The sequence below is a fragment of the Mastacembelus armatus genome, chromosome 1 (assembly GCF_900324485.2).
Source record: "Mastacembelus armatus chromosome 1, fMasArm1.2, whole genome shotgun sequence".
In the NCBI taxonomy this organism is placed as follows: Eukaryota; Metazoa; Chordata; class Actinopteri; order Synbranchiformes; family Mastacembelidae; genus Mastacembelus; species Mastacembelus armatus.
In genome coordinates this window covers 4,211,513-4,234,874 of record NC_046633.1, presented here as the reverse complement: position 1 = coordinate 4,234,874, position 23,362 = coordinate 4,211,513, and the positions used below count along the sequence as shown (strand labels likewise).

The following is a 23,362-nucleotide window of genomic DNA, read 5'->3' as shown; positions in this document are numbered from 1 at the left end:
TAATAAACGAAGGAATTCAACTTTCAATAGTGAGCATCAGTCTCTTGATGCAAAGACTCTGGAAACACTGAGTCGAAATGTTTGACATCGAAAAGCCAATGAAATATTTAGGATGTTTTAACATTTTGTCATTGCATTATTTATTAAACCTGTATATGATCTTAGTGAAGAAATACTATTAGGCTTAACTATGTTATTATACATTACATCATCTCATTAAGTTGCATTTAGTTGGATTTACAGTAATATAAAACTGAGAAATCCTGAAAAACATTTAACATAATTATAAAGTTAATTAATTTTTTTTGTCAATTAACTAAATAATTTAATAGTTTGAGCTTTAGAATTTAATTGTCTGACTATCTCTGATGAAGGTTATTGTCAAACCCTCCTAAAATATTTCTCCACAATAACAGATTTAACATAGCACATATATATCACATTTGATATTCATCCGGCTAAACCTTCAGGTAGCACACACACACCTGTAATGACCTGAACATTGTTTACTACTGGAACTGCAATCATTTATTAAATGCATATTATGACCAGCATAAGCTTTTAACAAGTATTAAAGCTTTTTATCGTGAGTAACATAAAATTTCTGCTTTAAGCGTTCAGCTCAGACTGAGCTCTCTGTGATTATACTAATCTAACTTATTAAGTACCGTTGGCAGATCTGTGTTCAGTGCCTCTGTACACAGTGCTGAGTTAACAGGCTCAGCAAAGAGCTTCAGAGAGATTACAAACACTGTTTGACCAGAGTCTGGTCATCTCAATCTGTATATAAAAAATACCTGATTAAAAATATAGCCAAGAAGCTTTGTATGATAAGGCAGCAGTTTTCTTCATGTCTCCAGAAGCTACTATACGTTGGGCAGTTAACAGCAAAGTGCAGTTCAGACTATCTTCAAGTTCTTCATTGCAGACTCCAGAGTCTGGAAAAAAAAAGTATGTGTCCATCTTATATCCGTGCAAACATTGTGTCAACACAATATCATACAAATATCATACAAATAAGGCCAATGTCTGACCACAACAACCTATTGTGATATTTACAATGTTTGTGTGTGTGTGTGTTACCTTGACATCCCAGATGGCCATTCCTCCATCCATGCCGGTGGTGCAGAACTTGGTGCTCTGGTTTCTTCCTCCTTCCAGCACTGAGATTTGGCTGAAATGTAAATTTGAGACAAGTCAAACTCTGAGCAAACACACGATGATGTAAAAAAGCAGCATGATTTAACACAGATGTTTATCTGTGATCAGGCTGAGCTTTAAGCATCTGAATATTTCTCTCTAAGTGAAACTGCAAAGTCCCTAAAATATAAATTTAGATTTCTTTCTTATTGTACCAAGAGTGAAATTATATTTATATTCCATTGCAATGATACGTACAGATACTGGCTGCATTTATACTACACTATTTGATTTCATTTTTATTCTCACATCAGGATTAGTACTTGTGTTGTAAATATCTGTCTGAGATTCTTTAAATATTTGACTTTGGTATTTGAATATTAAGACTGAAGCAGAAATGGCTTTGAGAAAAACACTCAGCAGACCTCACCAAATTCAATTTCCTGCACAACCTTAATTTCTCTCATCCATCCTTGGACATATACACCACTTAAGCCCAGACTCAAACTCATTGATACCTCTTCTTACCTTATGCTGTTCTTGTGAAGGGTGTTCAGTTCGTTGTCGTTACCCTGGGTCTCTGAGGCTCGACGGTCCAGGTTCTGGAACCGTTCCCTGGCACTGATGCCCTTCTGGGCCGCCTGCTTAGGAACGTCCAGCTTGCCACCGAATGTCAAGCTGCCCTTGGCACTGTCGTACACAAACAGCACCGGGTAACAGTCATGTCCCTGGAAGAGCGTACAAAAACACAAGAAGCAAATAAGTGGAGCTGGAAAATATACAGATACAGATAGTGCTGCTGTATAATTAAAGCTGAGACTATATGTTGACTATATGCTGAAGTCTTCTATACAAAACAACACATAGCATGTAGCAGATGAACATTTTACTGGCTGTATCAGTTTTCCTGCCTGTGGAATCATAAGCAGAAAATGTCCTAAAGATAATGCATTTATCTTAAAGTTGTAGTTTTTCTTGCCTTTATTAGATACAGAAACTAATGGAGCGAGGGTGATGGGATTACATCAACAAAGGTCTCTGGATAGAACCCCATTATCCTGTACTGGTATATACCTGCTAAAGAGTTCCCCATTGGTCTTTAAAGCATCTGATTCAATTTGCCATTAATCTGTAACTGCCACTTGTATCCACAGTGGCCACTGTTCTGCAAAACACAAAGCCTTCCTTTGAATAGTAATTTTCTGAAACTAACTGTTGTTAACTGAGCATGGTAACTGCTGAGTGAAATAAAAAATGAATGCCTCTGCCCAACTGCCCTTGTTCTCCACTTTACTAGTGTTTTTTTTTTTATAAATCAAAGACCAGATATGTGTGTAAGTATAAGTTGTTGTTCTATGTTGTTTTTTTTAAACATTTTGTTCTTTTTTTCAGTTGATTGGTCAGCATTAGGTAGCACCCTAATCAGTGAGTTAGACACCTCAAATAAACAGAACCGACTGAAGGTGTAAACAGCAGCATAAATGTTGGATTGGATACTCACAGCTGCTACTAAGCTGTTCTCAGTTATGAAGGTGACACAGAGCAAGGGAAGTGTCTCAGAGCTCAAACTGCTCACCCTGTGGAAGTTATAGCAGAGGTCAGAGTGCATGCCAACGACACACACACACACACACACACACACACACACACACACACACACACACACGCTGCGGCGCCCTCTCTTACGTGCTGGTCTTGCCTCCCTCTGCAACAGACACAGTCGAATCATGGGAGGTCCAGGCCAGGCGGTTGCCAGAGTGTGAAAAACACACACTGTGCACCCAACCACCACCACCTCCCCCTGAAGTCTGAGCTGCAGCTCCGGACCCTCCAGATTCAAACAACACTTCCCCGAACGGCATCTTGCTGCCCCAGGGGGTGGGGCCAGGCTTTTCCTCCACCTCTTTAATGTAGGCTGAAAACACTCTGCAGGTTGGGATGTAAGGAGAGATAGAGGCAAAAGAGTTACTGATTTTTACTAACATCAAATATCAGCTTGTTGTTAAGAGCAGAAAAGTTTATTGCATGCATACACATACTTATTTTGCATTGTGTGTGTTGATTGTTGTTTTAGTGTTATTGTTTCATTGTGCTTTGGAGGATGCATGTGGAGGGATTCTTCATTAAGACAACAAGGGCCACACTATCCAGAGAGTACAGAGAGTAGTTGTAATAAATGAAGTTATCAGAGTACCACTTGGAAATCACTGATACCTGCACTTGAAGTCACAGGATCCAGCAGCCAGAAGGACATTATTGGGATGCCAGTCCAGACTGAGGATGGTGGAGCGAATTGGTTTCTTGATGTGCTTACACACCCACCTGTAGAGAACAACACAGCACATCACCCAAACTGTGGTTCATAATAATCAAATGCAACCCTTCATGTAAACCAGTGACAGGAAGCTATCCCCTTAAACCTCACCAGTCATTTTCCTGCTCAAAGTAGCAGATGGAAATGAGGCGAGAGCCGCTGCCAACAGCAAACTTGTTCTCTCTTGGTGACCACTTCACGCAGCGAGCAGCACGGTTGATCCTGAGGATGACCAGGGTCGGCTTCCACACACCCTCTTTCAGGGTCCACACGTAGGCATTACGGTCCGCTCCGCAAGTAACTATACGGTTACTGTCTGGAGCCCAGTCAATACCTGCAGGAGAGAAACACTCTTATTGACCTTTTATGACAGTGCATAAAACTAATTTGTCTGTTTACTCAAACTGTTATTTTTCTAGTTGGTGGGAGATGCACATACAAAAACTTCTAAATCACCCTTCATGTTTGATTGTGTCTCACCTGTCACCTGCCCATTGTGTTCTTTCAGCTCATGAATTTTAGTCCATTTGGTCCCATCTTTCTTGTAGATGTGAACATCATGGTTGTTGGGACAGAGAGCGATCTCTGGAGCACAAAAACACATTTCAGTTCACCGTGCATCCATTGAGAAAATCAATGAAACATAAAAACAGAAAATTCATCAGCGTGAGGACAAAGTACAGGAGACGTTTACGAGTAGATGATCAGTGGAGCGTAGCACTGAGCAGCTGACGTGCATGAGAACAGAACAAAATAGAGAAATACAGTTTGTATTTTCCTGCAGGCAGCATTCAGACACATGGCATCTTTAAATAGACGATGTCTGAGAACTGCTATCTTCCTTCCCATAATACTGTAGCAAACCCTCTACAAGTTTTAGTCAGCATATGAGTCAGAAGCTGTTTGTCAGAGAGCAGCAGTGTGGGTGCTCAGTGCGCTCTTTTTTTTTTCTTTTTTTTTTTTTTTTGGAGGGGGGTGCTCTTTCTGAAAGATGAGCAAACTAAAGTGCTCAGTTTTGACGAAAACTACAACTGTATGAGCCTATGACTCGGCCGCCGCCTGATATATCCGCTTTGCCCAGAAACCAAAGTGCTGATCAAAACAGCCAAATATGGCTTTGCTTTCCTGCAGCTAGTGGAGCAAAAGGGCCTCGCAGAAATGCACCATCCGCACTGTTACAGGAAACAGGAAATGCCTTCACCCAACTGGGAACCAATGACAAGTGTCTTTTTATTACACTACTTCTTTGGCACAGACATTAGCCAAAGCAATGTTATCCACAATGTCTTTGATTAAAACCGTGTTTAACCGAAATACAAGCTTCAAATGACCAGTCAAAAGAGAGTACTCACGGGTCCTATCTTTGTTCCAGGCATGGCAGCTAATTGGTTCCAGCAGGAAGCTGTGGTATGCCATGGCCAATCAGCTGTTAGAAACAGACCAGGAAGTGGGGTGAGGAAGTAGTGGCTGGTGGAGATAACAGTCAAGTGTAGGAAAACAGAAGTTGAAATATTCTTGTTATTAGGAAGAAGCGAGAAGAGAAAGAAAACATCTAAACTATAATGAGGTTTACAAACGTTTTTATCAGACTCTATGAGTTAATCCAGACTATTGAGGTGAAACCCACCATCAGCTGACACTGCACAGAAAAACACATTATACTTATCTCATTCGGGTTGTGTTAATGAAAGCCAGAATTTCAGAGACTTTCAGAGGCATGAGAGGAATGATTCAGGTCAATGACAGCACAACTCCCTAAACCAACTTTAGTCCTCACAGTTAAGAATACACACCCAGGAAATTATTCAAACATCTCCATCACATTTAGCTCCTTTACAGACAAATCACAAAACAAGTTTCACATAAATCCACATTTCTGTGCTCAGAGTCAACATGTGAGCCACAGGGCTGCCTGTTGCACAACTTCTGCTTTTTTTCTTCAAAATGCACTTACACTTAGCAAGTGTGTGCTTGTGGGTATGTGAGTATGACATGTCTAAACATATCCAGCCAACTGTTAAATATTTTCTAGGCTACTTACCCTGAGGGCAGGACAGAGATGAATGGGTGAATAGCTGCAGAGATGGATAGAGAAAGAAGAGGGAGGCAGAGGAAGGTGGCAGATCAAATAAAGGAGAGGGTGTTCAGCTCGCGGACTCTGGCCAGTCAACGCGAACGCCAACGACAGAGTGAGCTCAGGAAGAGAGGAGCTGAGCTGAAGAGAGGGAGTGGAGGTCAGGGGGGAAGTGGAGGAGGGTACAGTGAAGCTCAGAAGGGGAGACATTCAGGAAGTTAAAGCTGACGTATGCTTAGGATGGAAAAACATGGGTCTAACATGCTTAAAACATGACAGAACAAGATCAAACCTTTCCTTTTTTAAAAAGGAACAAAGGGGGAAAAAGCAGTTTTGCTTGAGTTTTAATGACAGGGAGGAGCAACAGCACAATACAATGCAAAAAACAAAGAGGGCAGTAGAAACTGAGGGGGAGGCAAAAAAAGAAAAAACCTTAGCATAAAAGACATGGAAAAGAAGAGGGAGGGACATATGGTCAGTTCTGCTTAAGGAGCAACAAGGAAACAGGGAGGGAAGAAAAGGAAACTGCAAAAAAAGGGGGAGGGAATGGTAGCATCAGGAGAAGAACGTGGTTGGCTACGTATTCTTCCTTATTTTAAGCAGTTTCAGCAGCACACGCTTAAAGCTAAATTCTGCTTTTAATTCCCATTTTGGGAAACCTCCTGAGAACATAGTTATTTACTGACACCATGATGGCACATACCAATTGATCTATACTAATTCAAATGTTTACCTTATATTGATGGATTTTAAGTGTTAAAGTCCTGTTTATGTTTCCAGCCATGCCTACAAACTTACATCATAATATAATCCCGGCTGTAGAAAGATACATCTATGAAGAAAGTATGGATTGTTACCTAAAGGCACTCTGGAGTTTTAAGCCACTAACAGCACTATGGAGCAATATTTTAGAGTTTGTCTCGCCCACTTGTTAGTATCCGGCACAAATATGCAGGTGATGCGATATAAATTGATGCCATCAGTTTCACACTATTTCACTGCAAAACATGTGAAGAATTGGCATTTAAGCAAAAAAGCAGAAAACTACTTCCTAAGAGACATTGGTTAAAACACACAATCAAATACTTTAAACATTGGCTTTGCAAATGTTTCACAAGAATTAAAAAAAAAATGCATTGAGCCCATTTGTCAGGCTCCACATGGTCCCTTTAATTTTAACTAATCAAGCAGTAGTCATATACAAGTCACAATTCAGAAACCAGCCTCTTCTAGTTGTGGTAAATATGTTGGTAGTTAATGAACGTACATCACGCAGAAATATGGCTTGTAGATGTTTTTTTTTTCTTTTTAAAAACAGTCCCCAAAACCTAATTCTACACATCCACTAAAGGTACCTTGATGCCATCTGCTCAGCATGTCAGAGAGGTAAACACAAAGGAAGAGAGCAGTCCAGTGAGTTGTGTACTGTAAATGTATTTTTTTCTTTATTTTCATGTCTACCTCATGATCAGTTACATAGAAATCCTCCATCTTGTGGTTTTAGTGTAGTAGCTACAGAGCCTAGTGCTGGCCAGCTGTGACTCTGCACAGAGTTAAGACAGCTGCTTTCTCTCTCCACCATCAGTTCCTGTACAGCTCTCTACAGCCAACCAGCAACATGACTTCAGAATATCATTAACGCAGATGCTAATGTCAACAATGATTTCAACTGCTGGAGAATATTTAATATCCTCCGGTAAGAAGAACATCATGTCCTCCAATACGCTAAACACCGATATTCAGAGGTCATGTTAAGGTTAATCTGAGGTGAAATACAGTCTGATTTTTGGATAAAACGCACCATTTAGTGTTCAACTTTTGGTACAGGAGGTTAGAGAACATAAAAACACACATTTCACGTCACGTTTTAATACGTGTCAGAAGATCTTCCCACTTTGACACCTGGTTAACCTTCATTTAAAAACAAACCCAAAACAAACAAACAAACAAACAAAAAAAAAAAAAAAAAAAAAAAATCAACAGTAATGTCACACGTCAGCTCAGTATGTTTGTGTGTGTGTGTCGTGTGTGTTTGTGAGCGTGTAAGCGCACACCCACAAGAGTGTGTTATGGTCTGATCAGTGCTTCAGCAGACACTCAATAAGGTGGGTCAGTTATGTATGTTACTGGCTGCGGCACAGGAGGAGGGGGTGAGGTGGAAAGGGGGAGGAGTGGGGACTGGGAGGGAGGAGAAGTGAGGCCGCAGCGTCTCTTCATTCATTCACAAGATTTCTTCACATGATCCGGAGACCCTGGATAGAAGCTTCTAGACTCTGAGTACAAACACAGAAACACATGGAAGATTTCAATCTCAGATGTCTGGGAAAATAAAACTCCAAAGATGGCTGCTCGGCTGTGGTTATTTACCTTAAAGTCCCAAATGGTCATCGCTCCATCGATGCCTGTAGTGCAGAACTTGCGACAGTCCCGTTTGTCTCCTTCATAGATAGACACTTGGCTAACAGACAGACATGTAAAAACAATGACAATTTCACAGGGATGAAGAAATAACTTTATAAGTCACAATGATGCATGTCACTAGATTTCAATGATGAGTGTGATGTCAGGACACGAACAGTGTGACATTTTAGGAAATACCTAAAAGCAGAGACCTATTTATACCAGCGATAAATGCTGGTTGACAAGTTTAAAAAAAACAAAACAAAAAAAAAACTGCTGTAAACCCACTGTGTTGTTTTTACATTGCAATTTTTGTTCAGGTTAATTTAACTTAACTTAGAGGACATAAGGTGTTAATGAGTAAACTTGTCAAACTTGTCACAACATGCCTACACAGGAACAGCAGCAGCTTCAGAAAGGACATAAGGTGTTAATGAGTAAACTTGTCAAACTTGTCACAACATGCCTACACAGGAACAGCAGCAGCTTCAGTGCTCCATTGTGTCTACATAGGATGTTTGTAGGTCAGCTCCAGCAGTATAGTACAGCTCTACATAGTAGTGCAGGCTGCCACAGTCTACACTGAGGTTTGGCCCCACAAGTTCATTGTAAAACCTTTTTATTTAGTAAGAATGACAAAAATATCATTCAAATGTCAGAGAGCATTCAATATTAAGTATTGCAGCCAAGACTTTTAGAAAATAGGGCGACATCTAGTTCAGGGAAAGGGACCCTCAGTTGTCGGTCTAAAGCAGTAAACACTGCCTTCCTTCAGGTTATAAAGTAGTTCTTTTACAGATTAAAACCATGGTAATTTTTGAAACAACAGTAAAAATCTTATGAATAATTCACGGTTTGATAAAATAAATCTCAACAGATCACAAATCACAGTCTTCAAAGTCAACATAAAGTTGACTCATTCCTCATTCTTACTTTAAGACTTAATTATTATGAGTTTAAGAATCTTGTAACCACATATCTGACCCCACTGGGACAATGAATGAACCAACTGAAAAAGTGTAACAACTGAAAAAGGCTCTTTGAATGCCTTTCATTAAATGTAACATTACACTGGATTTACAATGTGCAAGCAACAACACATAAAATAAAAACATTGTAAAGGGCTTACAGTCATTCCAGCGTGTGTCCTGCAGTGTGTGACTTACGTGATGCTGTTCTGGTGCAGTGTGTCCAGGGCAGTGTTGCGGTCCTCGGTGGTGGCCCTCTTGTCCATATTCCTGAAGCGCTCCATGGCGGAGATGTTCCTCTGGATACTCTGCTTGGGGAGGTCGAGCTTTGACACAAAGGTCAGTGTTCCACCATCGTCGCAACGAAACAGCATGGGGCAACAGTCGTGGCCCTGGAGACACAGACAACATTAGTTAATATGGGATTCTTTACTTACTGTATAGTTATGCATGAAAGTATGTAACGTCAATGTTTTGTTCTTACCGCAGCTACTAGACTGTTCTCTGAGACAAAAATGACACTGAGGAGAGGAAGGAACTCCGTCTTCAGCTGCGAAGGACTGAATACAAACATAACATGATCTCAAGAGTCAAATTGCTTTAGTGCACTCAAACATTAAACAGGCAGCATAAAACAAAAACATTCAAATAAGTGCTGTCATTAGAAATCATGGCAATGATGTGACCAAAACCACTACTGTTCTGTGCATGTTTCCATGTCAGAACTTAGCAAAATTAGTGCTCAGTCTTAATCACCGCCCTCTCAATTCTTATCCCCTGCAGTTTGTTGACAACAGCCTGTCATTATGCAAGTGTATTCTTGTTCACCTGGTGCTCAGCTTTCACACCTTCTTGGCACCTCAAAGGATGATCAGATTACAAAATACAAATTACAAATCATAGCCATTTTTTGAGTTGGCCTTTGTTGTACTGTCAACATTTTGAGCAGTGTTTCCTCAATTGGCAAACTCTAAATTTGTGTGACAGACACAGCTCCAATCACAGGAAATATCTGTGAAAAAAAAAAAACAGTAAATTAGTTTTAAATGACACTCTGTGCACAGAAATAAGATATACCTGGCAGTCTTAGAGCTGTCCACCACAGTGACAGTGCTGTCATGGCTGACCCAGGCCAGGCGGTTTCCAGAGGCTGAGAAAGAGACAGAGTGGACCCAACCCCCTCCACCTAAAGACACAAATTGCATTAAAAAAACAGATCTAGTTTAGTTCAAAGGGGTACTGCAAAAGGATTTTTATTTTTATACATAAAGACAGAGATACAGACCCGCTCCTCCAAATTCTGCTAGCACAGCTCCAAATGGCATCTTGCTGCCCCAGGGTGTTGGGCCTGGTTTCTCTTCAACCTCTTTAATGTAGGCTGAGAACACCCTGGAGACAAGAGAGGGAGAGGTGGGGAGCATAAAAAGCAAAAATACAGGTAGCAAATGAGTAAGAGAGAATATTGGCAGGTTTTCAAATCATTTAATACTCATCTGTTGCCCTGAAAAGCTTTTTTTTTTCTTTTGTTTTTTTTTAAATGCCATGTTCAAAACACACACCTGCACTTGAAGTCACAGGATCCAGCAGCCAGTAGGACATTGTTGGGATGCCAGTCCAAACTGAGGATGGTGGAGCGAATTGGCTTCTTGATGTGCTTGCTCACCCACCTGAAAACAAAAGCACGATATTTTAAATATGGTGCATGGTGGTGGAGGGGAAAGCATTTCTATGTGATATGTTTCAAACAGGACACAGCAATTACTTTTGAGTGTAGCTCATCAAAACTTTTCTGTTTATTTTAATGTCTCCACCTCTGAAAATCCAGCTGTGGCATATCAAGCATTTTATTACAGCTATTAAAATCAGAAGCTTCCATTAAACAGAACACATCTATGTGACGAAAACAAACATTGAGGATGAAGATGCCAATGAGGCAGCACCCCTTTCTCAGACGGGGGTATTTGTTACACAGAGAATACTGAAGATACTGCTGTTTCAGTAAAAATATTTGCAAAATGCCACAACAGAACAAATAACCTCACCAGTCGTTCTCAGACTCAAAGTAGCAGACAGAGATGAGTCTAGCCCCGCTGCCCACTGCAAACTTGTTCTCCAGGGGAGACCACTTGACAAAAGTGGCAGCTCGGTTGATCCTGAGGATGACCAGTGTGGGTTTCCATACGCCCTCCTTCTGGGACCACACATAGGCATTACGGTCTGCTCCACATGTCACTATACGGTCACTTTTGGGAGCCCAGTCAATACCTACAACAACAAAGGGAAACTGTATTACAGTGCTGCTCCCTACCTCTCCCTCTGCATTATTATTAACAAAAAAACAACAACAACAATATCCTTGGGAGAGAATATCAGCATGAAATAATCAATAATGAAAACAGTCATTAGGTGCAAGCGTAATGTGGCTGCTGATGAACTACAGCTGTGATGAAGTGAACAATAATGGCTAGTGCTGAATAATCCTTCATACATTTTGATCATTCAGGTTCATACATGTGTATCGAACCTGTCAACGTGCTAATAAAAGATACACAAACATTTATTTTGTTTGTAAGTCAGTCAAAGGTACAAATAATAGTCATAACATACCTGTTATGTGTCCATTGTGCTCCTTCAGCTCATGAGTCTTGACCCACTGGTTGCCACTCTTCTTATAGATATGAACTTCATGGTTATTAGGACTGATGGCAATTTCTGCAGAAACAATGTGAAAACAGGATTAGGACAAGAAACGCTCAAGTGACAAGACAAACCAGCTAGACCTGTCGGACTAAAGCTGAACAGACAAAAGCTGCCACAGCCTTATTTACTGGCACGTAGTTCACAGACTGTCAGGTTCAAGGAGAGCAGGACATTATTGATCCTTACGTGTCCTGTCGCGGTTCCATGCGTGGCAGGTGATGGGCTCCAGCAGAAACTGATGCAGGGACATCTTGTCTGGGTGCGGTCCTTCAGTGAAACTCTGCGAAGTCACACAGCAAAACTTAAGTTAGCAACCAGATACAAACCAGCTCTGGCCAACCGATCCTGAACTGTGCCCCCATCGCCTTTAAACCTACACAGACCGCAGCTCATATAAACCAAAGTCGGACCGATGACTCCCACATAGTAAAACCAGTTAACTCTTAACTTTATTGCACGGTGTCGGAGCTGCGTTAGCTTAATCCCAGTCCGTCCAAACACTGACAGGCTCCTGCCAACAACCAACGTGAACGTTAAATAAAACAATATCACCAAGTGAACATTTGCCAGTGTCGGGTTTTTTGCCATGTCGTAGTAAAATGAAGACTTTTATGAAAAGAGGTTGACTCGCTTAGCTATCAGTTGTAATGCTGACTAGCTAACTAGTTAAACTAGCAGGTTAATTAAATTGCTAGCTCGCCGGTGTTTTTTATAGGCCCGACACCCAGATTGATGGTTTTAAAAACATGTATCGTGGTCTCACTAACCACACGTTTACCAGAAGGCCCCACTTCTCTATGTCGAAGCCCGGTTTTTGCTAAAAGTGTGTGTCGTTGCTCCCGATGATGTCTACACCTTTAGCCGTGCATTCCGCTAGCCTGCATGCTAACTTACCTCGTCTGTCCGGTTCTCGTTAGCCGGCGAGCTAAGTGACGCTAGCGGGGAGAGGTTAGCTCAGGAGTGGACCTGAATTCGCGGACTCTGGTCAGTCGACACGAATTCGTCCAGGAATGTTGGGGAGATGTCAAGACGACCAGCAGGATACGAGCAGGAGCATCTGGTGGCTAACTCGGCTACTAAACCTGTGGATGCCTGGCTGACAGCTAGCTTAGCATTTTCACGCTAGCAGCTACATTCAACCGAATAACCTCGTTCACGTCGAAGTGTCTCACGCCGACCAGGACCAGAGTGAAATGGCTCCTCTAGTGGCTCAAATAAGACCCACAACCAGTCTAACCGGTCACAAAACACCACCATCTAGTGAGGCCTGGACGAAACTCCATAAAAAAAAATCAGCAGGGCAGCGTCTGAGGAGTCCCCCTTAACCAGGAGCAGACCTGAAACCCAAGCCTGCATTATGGGCAAGTGCTCAGGTGGGCTCAAATGTACTGGGGCCCCAAAAGCCTCAGGTTTCCTCTAAATCAACTGGTCCCAAGTCCACTATGTCTGATCCTCCATTTTTTTGAGTCTTTCTTATTGATAGATTTCGGTTTCTTATTCCCATTGATTATAAAGTTTTCTTATGTTGCTTTAATTTTTGTCGAGGAATAACACAATAAAACTGTGGGCAATGTAGCATTGTTTTATCATAGGGGAATTGTAAGGCTATCAAAACATGTTTTATTCATAACTGTGCCAGGAAAATCGTTTTAATTGTTGGTGAGACAAAAACAAAGACATTTTAAAGTTAACTACTGTGGAAAACTGCACATATAGTCACATTGGAGAAGTGGGGAGCCTGAGAGAATAATAAAGCTCCCAGAATGAGCCTGTGGAGAATTGGTTGGTACTTTTAAAGAAAAAAAAAATCTTCACCTTCTGTCTCATTTCATTAAAATGACTGACCTAGGTGCTACAGGTTCTCTAACCAATCAGAGAAGATTTGAATTAATTGCACCTGGCAGGTCGAGCATGAACTGCTGCAGGCTGCAGACACTGAAGCACATTTACTTTGCTCTTTTTCAGTGGTATGTCACCTAACCTAGTAAATGGAGTCATTATCAAAAGTGGATGAGTCATTTCCTACACCTCCGCCTTTCTTCCTACAAGGTAAAAATACCCCATCATCATGCTCGGTTTGCCGAGCCTCAAATAATCATTTGTCAGGGCTAAAAAAAAATGGAACTGCTCATTTATCTTTTCAGATGAAAGTCAAACACGTCAAGATGTGAGGATTTACCACATCCAGTCACCTCTCAGCCCTCCTCATCCTCTTTCCTTCTCTTTTTCACCAGGAATTGACTCTACTCAAACTCAGTTACCCCTCCCTGGTGAATACTCACTTAAACTTTACCTCCATTTTGAATATGTAGCATGGGTCTGAATGTCATATTGTCTATGTCCAGCACTTAGTGATATTGTAAACAACGTTAAGTGTTTGGTAGCTGGTTACACTCTGAGTAAGTTGTAGTGCTGTTTGCAGCATTTTAAAAATAAGCCTTCCTTTTGTTTTCCCTTGTCTTCTTCAGTGTCTGCTCCACCTCCACCTACTCCAAGGCCAAAGTTTGTGAGCTATGAGACCGAGCTGCACCGCTCGCCAGCTCTGGCAACATGCTATTCCTGTCAGACTCGGGTCATCACGCAGGTTACCTACAAAGCTGGGACACATGCGTGGCTCATGTGTCTTGTGTTTTTGTTATGTGGGTGAGCAGAGACTCATTCCAACACCCTAATCTAATTATTACCCAGCTTTAATCCCATAGACATACAATTTACAGATACAGACTAATGTGTGGCTTCTTTATCACAGGCTGGTGTTTGGATGCTGCCTGATTCCATTTTTTGGAAACCACTTCAAGGATGCCTATCACACCTGTCCTCGCTGTAAGCTGGTTCTCTATGTACACAGGAAAACATGCTGTGAATGAAGGCAGTTAGGCTTAACTATCATTCTTTCAGAAGTTTAAACCACCTGCTAAACCTCCACCTGTCAAAATGAAAATATCTGAAATTGTATTTTATTTTTTAGCAACATCAAATAAATGTTTTCTGTGTACATCTTTTTTTTTCCGTTTTTCTGTCATAAGGAGGCATTGCCCTGCTATTATATTCATGCTTAAGTTAGACCTGGTTTCCACAGGTTTTACTGTTGCCACTTCAGTGCTACTGAGTCCCACCTTACTTTCCAGTCATCTATATAGCACGTGGATTAAGCCTACATGTGTACTTGCACCATGTGTGTAGAACGTGTCCTCAGAGAAGACACTGGAGGATTAGAGCTGAAGGGGTTTTTTTTTTTAGATCTTTGAGCCTGTAACTGGTATGTTAGATGCAGAAAAAACATTTGTTCCCCTCCTCAGACGTCATAAATGCCTGTGAAAGTGAGCCACGCCACACCCTCCTGTCGTTCAGATATAAGACACTGCCAGGATGTCAGCTAGTCCAGGGCAGATGAGCACTGGTGCATCCCAGCAGCAACACACCAAACATCTACTGACCCTTGCATGGCAGAGGATGAATCAGAGTATATTGCCTCACTCAGTAAATCAGTTTCCTCCTTAGTGCCTTCTTTTTTCTTCCTGCACTTCAGCCGCAAAACAGAACTTCTCTCCTACTTGATGCTGTGTGTTGCCAAAATGCCGTTCATACCACCAGTGTCGATAACACGCTCTGTGTCAGGGCTGACTGGAAAGGAGAGAATTTCCAACAACAGTCATTCCCCAACAACTGTGGCAAAGACTAAAGTCCCAAGAGAAGACAAAAACAGCTCAATGAAGGAGCGACTGGCTTTGAACCTCAAGCAGCTGGGGAAGAAGAACCAACCCAGGAGTCATCTGCCAACCACCAAAGGACTGTCAGGAGCAGAGCCACATGCCAAGAGAAGGGACAGACTGCCACTCTCATCACAGACAGACAGCTTCCCGGTCTCCAGCTCAGGAGAGTGCCTGTCTAAGATGCACAAACATGTAAGCCACAGCTCAGCTCAGAGTGATGCAGAGGTAAAGATGAGAACCAAACATCAGGAGGAGGCCCATTTCACACTGACTCTCACACCTGAGGCTGTTCTGCTGCTGCAGCGGAGGAACAGTGAGAGACAACGCTCAGCAGCCAGAAATACTGGAAGTGGAGCTGGTGTTTCTGGAAGCAGCTCAGACTCCAGACGCAGGAGGGAAAACAGCTCTAAAAGGCAACAACCAGCAACACAGAGACACAGCAGGATTCCTGTGAAAAACAGCAGTGATGCTGAACTGAGAGACATACGTTCCATAGTTAAAATCTCACTTCTCAATGAGCAACACAAGTATGACGATGTGGAGTATGAGGCAGAGGAGGATTATGGTGTGGATGAACGTGTGATACTGAAATGTACTGAGTGGCTCCGTGGGTTGGAAAACACACCAGTAACAGTGGGAAACAGTCTGAATAAGAGTGCAAACGGTGTGAAAGGTTTCTAATGGTAAAATGAGAAGTGCTGCTTGATTGAGGTGCGAAGCTCTAATCTGGGAATGAACTGCAGCTTCTGTTTTGGCAAGTTTCTGTTAGTTGTTCTGCCAATTGTCCACTGATCACTGTTTTTTGTATATTTCTAGGATCAATAAGAAAACTTTACCTCACCCATTTATTAAAAACATCTATTGTTGTAGTAATTTTATTTTGCAAGTTCATATCCTGTTTTGTTTGATCCCTTATCTTCTGCTGCAAAGTAATGGGTTTGAGAATTTGAGTTATCCCACTTCAAAGTTATAACATGCACAATGGAATGCATGTACCATATTTATTCTTCAATCATCTACATTTTATTTTCCAACAAGGTAAAATGAGACACTGAATTAGTGCTTCTATAGATGATGACACAAAAAAGTCTGTTCACAGAATTACTTTTTTATTTTATTATTTTGGTGATCTGTGATTTCACCCATTTAAGTGTATGCGCTGCATAGAAGACAGATTCTCTCTAAAAAAAAAAAACACCCGTAACGAACTTCATAATTCTTATCTGCTGTGGTGCAGTCTCCATACTGCAGCTGCCAGATCTCTGCTTTTGTTCAGTCTCTTCAGATGGAAACCTGGACATCTCCTACACACATCACTGCCCTGCTGTTTACTTGGCATACATTACAAAATTATATTACAAAAATATAAAAATGCATTTCAAATCTCAAGCTTTTGGATAAATATGTATAAAAAAATATGGATTTGGGGGTTTACATATATGATACTGACAATAAGTGTACTACACTACAAATACAATGACAATTCATTCTGTATGACATAAATAAAAGACATGCACTATTTGTTATTTTCTCCTATGGGACTGACAACAAAAAATTACAAATACTGAATATCTTTTCATTCCTGTGGCTAATGTTGTCTTACATTCTTTAAGTAGCTTTGTAAGGACTTAGATGTCTGCTTGGCTTTTCCTGTCTATTCCCTCGTGCATAGACCAAATGTGCTTAGTGGCAGCTTATCCACCAGGGAGTCAAACGTTACAACACGTGTGTTTGTTTATCTGTGAGAGTGGGAAAGAGAAAGAGACTACATGTGCAATCATTAACTAATGTTCTGATTTTAACGGGTTACTTTTCCAATATTTTCTTTTAAATAAGATAAAGGCACGGTGCATATTTAATGGCTACATATACAAATCAGCGTCATTTCCAACGGCTGATTCTTCGTAGTTGCACGTATGCCAGGATCATGCAGGCAGCTATGATTCCCAGCAGAGCCACATGGTTCTGCCAGAAGCCCCATAAAGAGTAGTCGATGTCCTTGCTTTTCAGCAGCAGCTCCCCTGGGACACTGCAGCACAAACAAGAAAAGCTCAGTGTGCACGGATGTGGAGGTGGGGGGTGGGGTTGTGTTTAAAGGAGTGGCTATGTTATCATACTTACATGGTTCCATTGCTGTAGAACAATTGTCCTTTCAATTCATTGATGAACGCAGCCTAAGGAAGAGATAAAGAGATTGGGCTGAACAACTTCCTCATGTCAATTATAAACAGGGCAGCCCAGTTGATCTCATTCTCACAATCGCACCGTCCTTCTCATGCTCTGCCTAGTTTTCACAACTTACATCCAGTCCATATCTGAAGATACTGAACCATTTCAGCCAGGACAGCCAGCTCAGCATAGAATTGAGATTGACAAGAAAACCACCAAAAACCTAAACAGAGATGGAATAACAGAGGGAATTTTACTCATACACCAGTGAAAGCACTACATTCATTAGATTAGATATTACCATTATTACACTGTATTGTATATGGCTTCTGAAATGTCTTTCTCACCATCATAAAGACAAAGGGTAGAGCAATGAGGACATTAGCCATGGCAAATGAGGAAACACTTGCAGACACAAGGAAGGCCAGACTGACTGCTGCCAGACTGACTAGAGACATGGTCAGACAGTAACAGAGGAAGGCCTCAAAGGAAGACTTTAACCCTGAAAGAGTGGTTGACATATGTAAATAAAAAGACTTAAATAAATAAATATTCTTCATTAAACAAGCAAGAGAATTCAGTGAAACATCTTCATGGATGTAAATAAAACACCAGATGTACTATGTGAGTGGCTGCTTTAGAGCCGGCTGCTCATTTGCATGACATAATATGGTGTGTATACTTTATGTACTTGCATGGAGGAAAATTACCCATCATATAATAGGCGATGGCTGAAAACACAAAGATAGGGATGATGCGGTTGGGAATGAGATCAGCAAAAACCTTGGACAGGAAGTAGACAGATGTACGGTAGTACCCACTGGAATTCTCATGGCTGCAAAATAACAGCAACAAACACATAACCACTGAAGAGTAAGCACTGAGGCAGAGTTAACAGCATGGGATTATAAATGATTTCAGTACACACACAGGCCCTTTAACCTTCACTCACATGAAGATCACTCTTTCAGTGATAAAGAGTTCAACAGCAGAGAGATTACCAAACACCATGTTGATGACAAGGAAGAAGAACGCTCCGCTCCTGTCGTGAATCAGGAGAGAGTTAACTCATTAACAGTTCATCTAATGGATAGTTATGTGTCAGCAAATGTCACCCTGTCTCCCCATAGATTACTGAATTATAAAAGTTACTTTCGTACCTGTGGCTTCTTATCTCAGTCATTTACTGCATTTTAAAATTAAATGAGTCATCATAACCTCATGGTTGCATACTTGACCTTTATATATAAAATTAATCACCTCCTTTGACATTTGTCATTCTTCCTGTGGCACGTTAATCAGTCTTTTATTCTTGCCATCTTTTCTAAAATAGACATATTCACATTTGCTGTCTCACCACATTCTCCTGCAAAACTAATGAAAACTCTTTGATATTACCTTCTTTTTTCTATAAGTAGTTCTGTTTGTCCCTGAAATGGGCTGAGCAAAGGGGACACATTTACAAAGTGAGAAGAGTGAAAATAAAACTGGGTTGGCTGTTGTGTGCAGGTTAGGCCTACAGTACCTGTTCTGTAAAGCCTCGGGAAGTGTCAAGGGCATTTGGTAATAGATCAGTCCCACCAGAATTGCAAAAATGATGTTGAGAGCCAGCTGGGCATAAGAGGTCTGAGGGTTCCTCAGAGTGTTCAGCACTGTCCTCCCACACACCACACGCATCTGTCAAACATTTTCATGGCATAATGACAGTTATAAACAGTGTTGATTCATCTGGCAGCCCAGCACACTGATGTAACAGCTGTCTGGCACAGTCATTAAACTCATATCACCATCAATTCACTTCAATTTCTGTTTATCACAAAATTGCAATGAGATTTTACTTCCTTCAACCTGATAATTACTTAGTACTGCTTTTGAGTTTACTGACCTGGTAGAGGAAAGAGGTAACATAGTCAGCCACCTCTTCCTGATCTTTGACACCATCAGCAATGCTCTGGTTCACACAGTCCAGCTCTTCAAGGACTCTCTGGAAGAGCTGCGACTGGCGATACTTCGCTGCCCATGGATTTTTACAGTCAACTGTGGAAAGACAGAGTGGCCATAAAACATAATGTAGATAAGAACAGACAAAGTGATAATGTTAAGTGATAAAGTTAGCTTTTTATAACAGTCAAAATTTCCTCCCAGGAAACAGTTTTTAAAAGTTAATATTTTTTTAGATGTGTTGATATACAAGTATGGTTTTCAAAGGCTTTCAGTGCCTTCATTTAAACATGCAACAGATTAGATCAGTTCCAGTTAAAATACAAGTAGGAATGTTGTGGAAAGAATGTTTATAACACCCAGACACATCTAAAAATGCTGACTCCCACATATCTTCTCACCTGCAAAGCAAGAAATGTGCATACTGGGTTGTTGTGCTAGTATACTTTGTGTGCATAGGTATTTTCTGTAATCATACTTGTAGTGAAAGACTCCAGTGTTGATTTTGCATCTCCATTTGTGATGTCCATGAAAAAATCAGCAGGGTTGTTGAAAGGCTCAATTTGGTACCCTGTAGAAAAACACAATCACAGGCCAATACATTATATCGACAACATAAGCAACGCTGTAAAAAGCGCTTGTAAAAAGTGTAAAACATACTGATTTGATAATTTGAATAAAACATTTCGATTTTTATACTGTGGTGATAGAACATTACGTATGAACATTAAACAACAAAACTGAAGTTACCATAAGGTCGCTAACATTTAGCATCAGGAATTCATATTATATTTAAACATGTTGCTAATTAAGGTCCTGTACTTTTTATAATAAACACACATATTATGTACCAAGGTCTGTGAAGTATTCCACTGCATGGCCTGCTGGTCCTGCATACACCACCTCCCCTTTATGCATCAGTGTCAGGTGGTCAAACTGTTTGAAGATGGAGTAGCGTGGCTGGTGGATGGAGAAGATCACAGTCTTACCTGTCCTGGAAAGCCTGAACAAACATTTAAAAATGTGTTTCTGTCCACACAGTTACAGACAACACAGAGAAGAATCTGAAGATGCTGCTAATTTGGAAATTAAAGCTATTGGCAGCTCTAACTTAAACACATATTAAATCAAGCTGACAGTAAATGAAACCATCCCTATTGTTTAAACTTGCCATCTTCAGCAACACTGCATGTATTGTAATCTGTACCTTACGTGTGAGTATGAATTGGTTTTGTGAACTGTGATTAATTACTAATTGTGCTGTACTTGTGCAGTAGACCGATGATACTGTTTGCAGTATTAGAATCCAGTCCTGTTGTTGGCTCATCCAGAAAGAGCAGAGAGGGAGATATGATGAGCTCCATGCCGATGCTGCACCTCTTCCTCTCGCCTCCTGATACACCACGCAGAAACTCAGTTCCTATCTGCAGCACACACGCAAGAAACACTTGCTAACCTAAACAGTAAAGGTTAAAATAGCAAATAAATGTCTGCAACCTAAAAACATTGGACACTGGACAGCTGCACATATGTTTGTTTTTTATTTCTACTTTGAATACTGCTCTCTCACATGTCCATAGTTAGGGGAGTGCTTCAGGTCACATTTTACATTTGCTTAATCAGCTTTTGTAATTGCTTCTGCTTATACCTAGGTAAGCTACTGGCACAGCAACACTCCTTAAGACAGAGTATGACAGTAAACTACTCCTTCAGCAAATTAATAATTAATGATATACAACTATCTAAATGAGCTTGTGTGTGTACCTTAGTGTCTGCACAGTCTGTGAGACCCAGGTCTTGTATGATGTCTTCTACTCTGCTATGCTTTTCTGTAGAAGAGTGATGCTTAGGGTTGAGACGGAGGTTTGCGCTGAACAACAGATTCTCTCTCACTGTCAGAGTTCCCATCAGGGTATCATCCTGGAAACATGGATAATGTAGACAGAAACTATTCAGAAGAACCCAAAGTGTGTAACACAAAAAAATGCATGTGTATATGCTTGTGTTTGTGTACCTGAACCACATAAGCAGACCTGAGTCTGAGTTCAGATGTGACAACCCTGCCGTCCACCAAGACGTTTCCTTGTCGCAATCCAGCAGGATCTTTTCTTCCTGCAATTACATCCAGGAGTCTGAAAAAGAGAACAAACTAATATTCATGTAGCTCGGTTTAGGCATATTCATGAGGTTGTGTTTTACATGTACATGAAAATTTTTCTTACGATGTTTTGCCGCTTCCTGTGGCACCCATGATGGCATTCATCCCAGGTCTTATGATGCCACTGCAACAATCACAATCTTTTTTTTTTTTTTACATGTTAAAATAATAAAATGTGGTAAACTGAACCTTTAAAATATACAGGTTTCATAAAGCACAACAACAACAACAATAATAATAATAAGGGTTTAACATGATCTCATAACATACTGTTAGATCTAATGCTAAGGAAAACTACATTAAGTTGCCCTACCTCACATCATTAAGGATGCACTTTTCAGGACCTATCTTGTGGCAGAATCTTGTCTCCTGAACACAGTAGCGCAAGTTGCTGAATGTGACAGTTGGTCCTGGTTCCTGGAAATACTCATCCAAACTGTAAGCATCTTCCTTTCCCTTAGACATCCTCAAAACCAGCAGTGTTACTAACCCTTAAGAGAAAAGCAGAGGAAGAGTGAGGACTGAGGTTTAATGTAAGACAGATAGAGGTACAGTCTTCCATGGACACCTGTGCAGAGTGGCAGAGGGAGACAGGTAAGAGAGCATGTAATCAGCAAGCTTAAGCAATAACTTATCTAATCTTTGAACTCTCTCAATCCTTAGTCCTTAGACTGTTCTAAAAAATATTGTATGGCACTGAACTCTCCTACTCTTAAAGCTCAATTGCAGCAAAACTGCATCCAAGAAGCTCCATAAGCTATGTCATAGCAGTTGATGATAGAGAGATAAAAATGTTTATACTGTTATCCATTCACTCATTGCCAATACCAGCAAAACAACTTTAATTTACTCAAATACCAGTAACCATGTCAGTCATATGAGGACATCAGAGGGACAGCTCATGGTAGATGTTTTGGAGAAAAAGCCAGGGAAGCCAGATTGAGATGGTTTGGACATGTTCAGAGGAGGGACAGTGAATACATTGGTAAAAGGATGCTGAGGTTAGAGCAGCCAGGAAGGAGGCCTAGAGGAAGACCAAAGAGGAGGTTCTTGGATGTAGTGAAGGAGGACATGAGGATAGTTGGTGTGGGTGAGGAGGATACAGAGGATAGGGTTAAATGCAGGCAGATGATTCGCTGTGGCGACCCCTGAAGGGAGCAGCTGAAAGGAAAAGAAGAAGGAGGGTCATAAACAAAAAGATACAGTTTTATTTTACAGACTCTGGATTTTTGACCACGCACAGGAGTGACTAACGATATGTAACCCAGTTGACACATGTAAATACATACAATGAAAAAGATTTTTGGGATCTTTTCATCTTAAATTGGCACAGAGTAACTCTGTCTGTTCACATAGCAGGTAGTTCACCCCACAGCTTTCACACGCCTTCACAACACATCAGCTACTAGGATCTATTAGTATGATAAACATATAGCTGTTATTAAAGAAAACATACCTTAAAATGATATGACCCAATGATCAAAGCGATGAAAACGCCTAAATTGTACTTCTTACTTCAAAAGGCTTCCGTGTGGTAACATTTGCCGGTCTCGAGAAAACCCTTTTTTTTCCTAGTGTCCATCTGAGCATGTGCAGAGTCATACGACACCGTTACATTTGACCCCACTCCCAGATACATTTATTTTTAATACTTTAATTACATTTATCTGACAACACTTATGTACTTATGTACTTTTAGATAAATGTTCTTTTACTTGTAATGGGGTATTTTTTTACAGTGATGCAACAGTATTTTTACTTCAGGAAATGATGTGAGAACTTCAC

The 23,362-nt window shown here is 40.8% G+C and overlaps 4 protein-coding genes across 8 annotated transcripts; 1 reads left to right on the top strand and 3 right to left on the bottom strand.

The window, feature by feature from the left end:
- Positions 1-505: 505 nt before the first annotated feature.
- Positions 506-5,678, bottom strand: LOC113127862 (actin-related protein 2/3 complex subunit 1B-B-like). 2 transcript variants are annotated; one of them, XM_026302735.2, is made up of 10 exons: positions 5,496-5,678; positions 4,807-4,880; positions 3,935-4,039; positions 3,566-3,788; positions 3,355-3,462; positions 2,827-3,066; positions 2,642-2,717; positions 1,669-1,868; positions 1,084-1,174; positions 506-938 (listed from the first exon to the last, which is right to left on the bottom strand). In XM_026302735.2, the coding sequence occupies exons 2-10, from the start codon at positions 4,868-4,870 to the stop codon at positions 900-902; spliced, it is 1,146 nt and encodes a 381-aa protein (XP_026158520.1). In that variant the 5' UTR covers positions 4,871-4,880; positions 5,496-5,678; the 3' UTR covers positions 506-899. The 2 variants fall into 2 exon arrangements, with proteins under 2 accessions (XP_026158520.1, XP_026158519.1); XM_026302734.2 differs by having other exon boundaries at positions 4,807-4,921; positions 5,496-5,677.
- A 1,268-nt stretch (positions 5,679-6,946) lies between these two features.
- arpc1a (actin related protein 2/3 complex, subunit 1A) lies at positions 6,947-12,806 on the bottom strand. The gene is made up of 11 exons (XM_026302737.2): positions 12,491-12,806; positions 11,783-11,876; positions 11,504-11,608; positions 10,939-11,161; positions 10,456-10,563; positions 10,182-10,285; positions 9,974-10,082; positions 9,381-9,456; positions 9,095-9,288; positions 7,896-7,986; positions 6,947-7,801 (listed from the first exon to the last, which is right to left on the bottom strand). The coding sequence occupies exons 2-11, from the start codon at positions 11,844-11,846 to the stop codon at positions 7,763-7,765; spliced, it is 1,113 nt and encodes a 370-aa protein (XP_026158522.1). The 5' UTR covers positions 11,847-11,876; positions 12,491-12,806; the 3' UTR covers positions 6,947-7,762.
- A 778-nt stretch (positions 12,807-13,584) lies between these two features.
- On the top strand, positions 13,585-15,990 carry LOC113128067 (uncharacterized). Its single transcript, XM_026303115.1, has 3 exons — positions 13,585-13,645; positions 14,065-14,180; positions 14,977-15,990. Exons 1-3 carry the CDS (start codon positions 13,585-13,587, stop codon positions 15,988-15,990), a joined length of 1,191 nt encoding a protein of 396 aa, XP_026158900.1.
- Positions 15,991-16,363: 373 nt separating this feature from the next.
- On the bottom strand, positions 16,364-23,210 carry abcg2b (ATP-binding cassette, sub-family G (WHITE), member 2b). 4 transcript variants are annotated; one of them, XM_026302711.1, is made up of 16 exons: positions 22,436-22,561; positions 21,891-22,068; positions 21,642-21,717; positions 21,434-21,551; positions 21,184-21,339; positions 20,686-20,843; positions 20,271-20,422; positions 19,898-19,990; positions 19,364-19,515; positions 19,004-19,155; positions 18,431-18,520; positions 18,189-18,313; positions 17,826-17,980; positions 17,612-17,701; positions 17,431-17,483; positions 16,364-17,338 (listed from the first exon to the last, which is right to left on the bottom strand). In XM_026302711.1, the coding sequence occupies exons 3-16, from the start codon at positions 21,680-21,682 to the stop codon at positions 17,191-17,193; spliced, it is 1,683 nt and encodes a 560-aa protein (XP_026158496.1). In that variant the 5' UTR covers positions 21,683-21,717; positions 21,891-22,068; positions 22,436-22,561; the 3' UTR covers positions 16,364-17,190. The 4 variants fall into 4 exon arrangements, with proteins under 4 accessions (XP_026158496.1, XP_026158493.1, XP_026158495.1 ...); XM_026302708.1 differs by having other exon boundaries at positions 16,365-17,338; positions 21,642-21,701; XM_026302710.1 differs by lacking the exon at positions 22,436-22,561 and adding an exon at positions 23,093-23,210 and having other exon boundaries at positions 16,367-17,338; positions 21,642-21,701.
- Between the last annotated feature and the right edge of the window lie 152 nt (positions 23,211-23,362).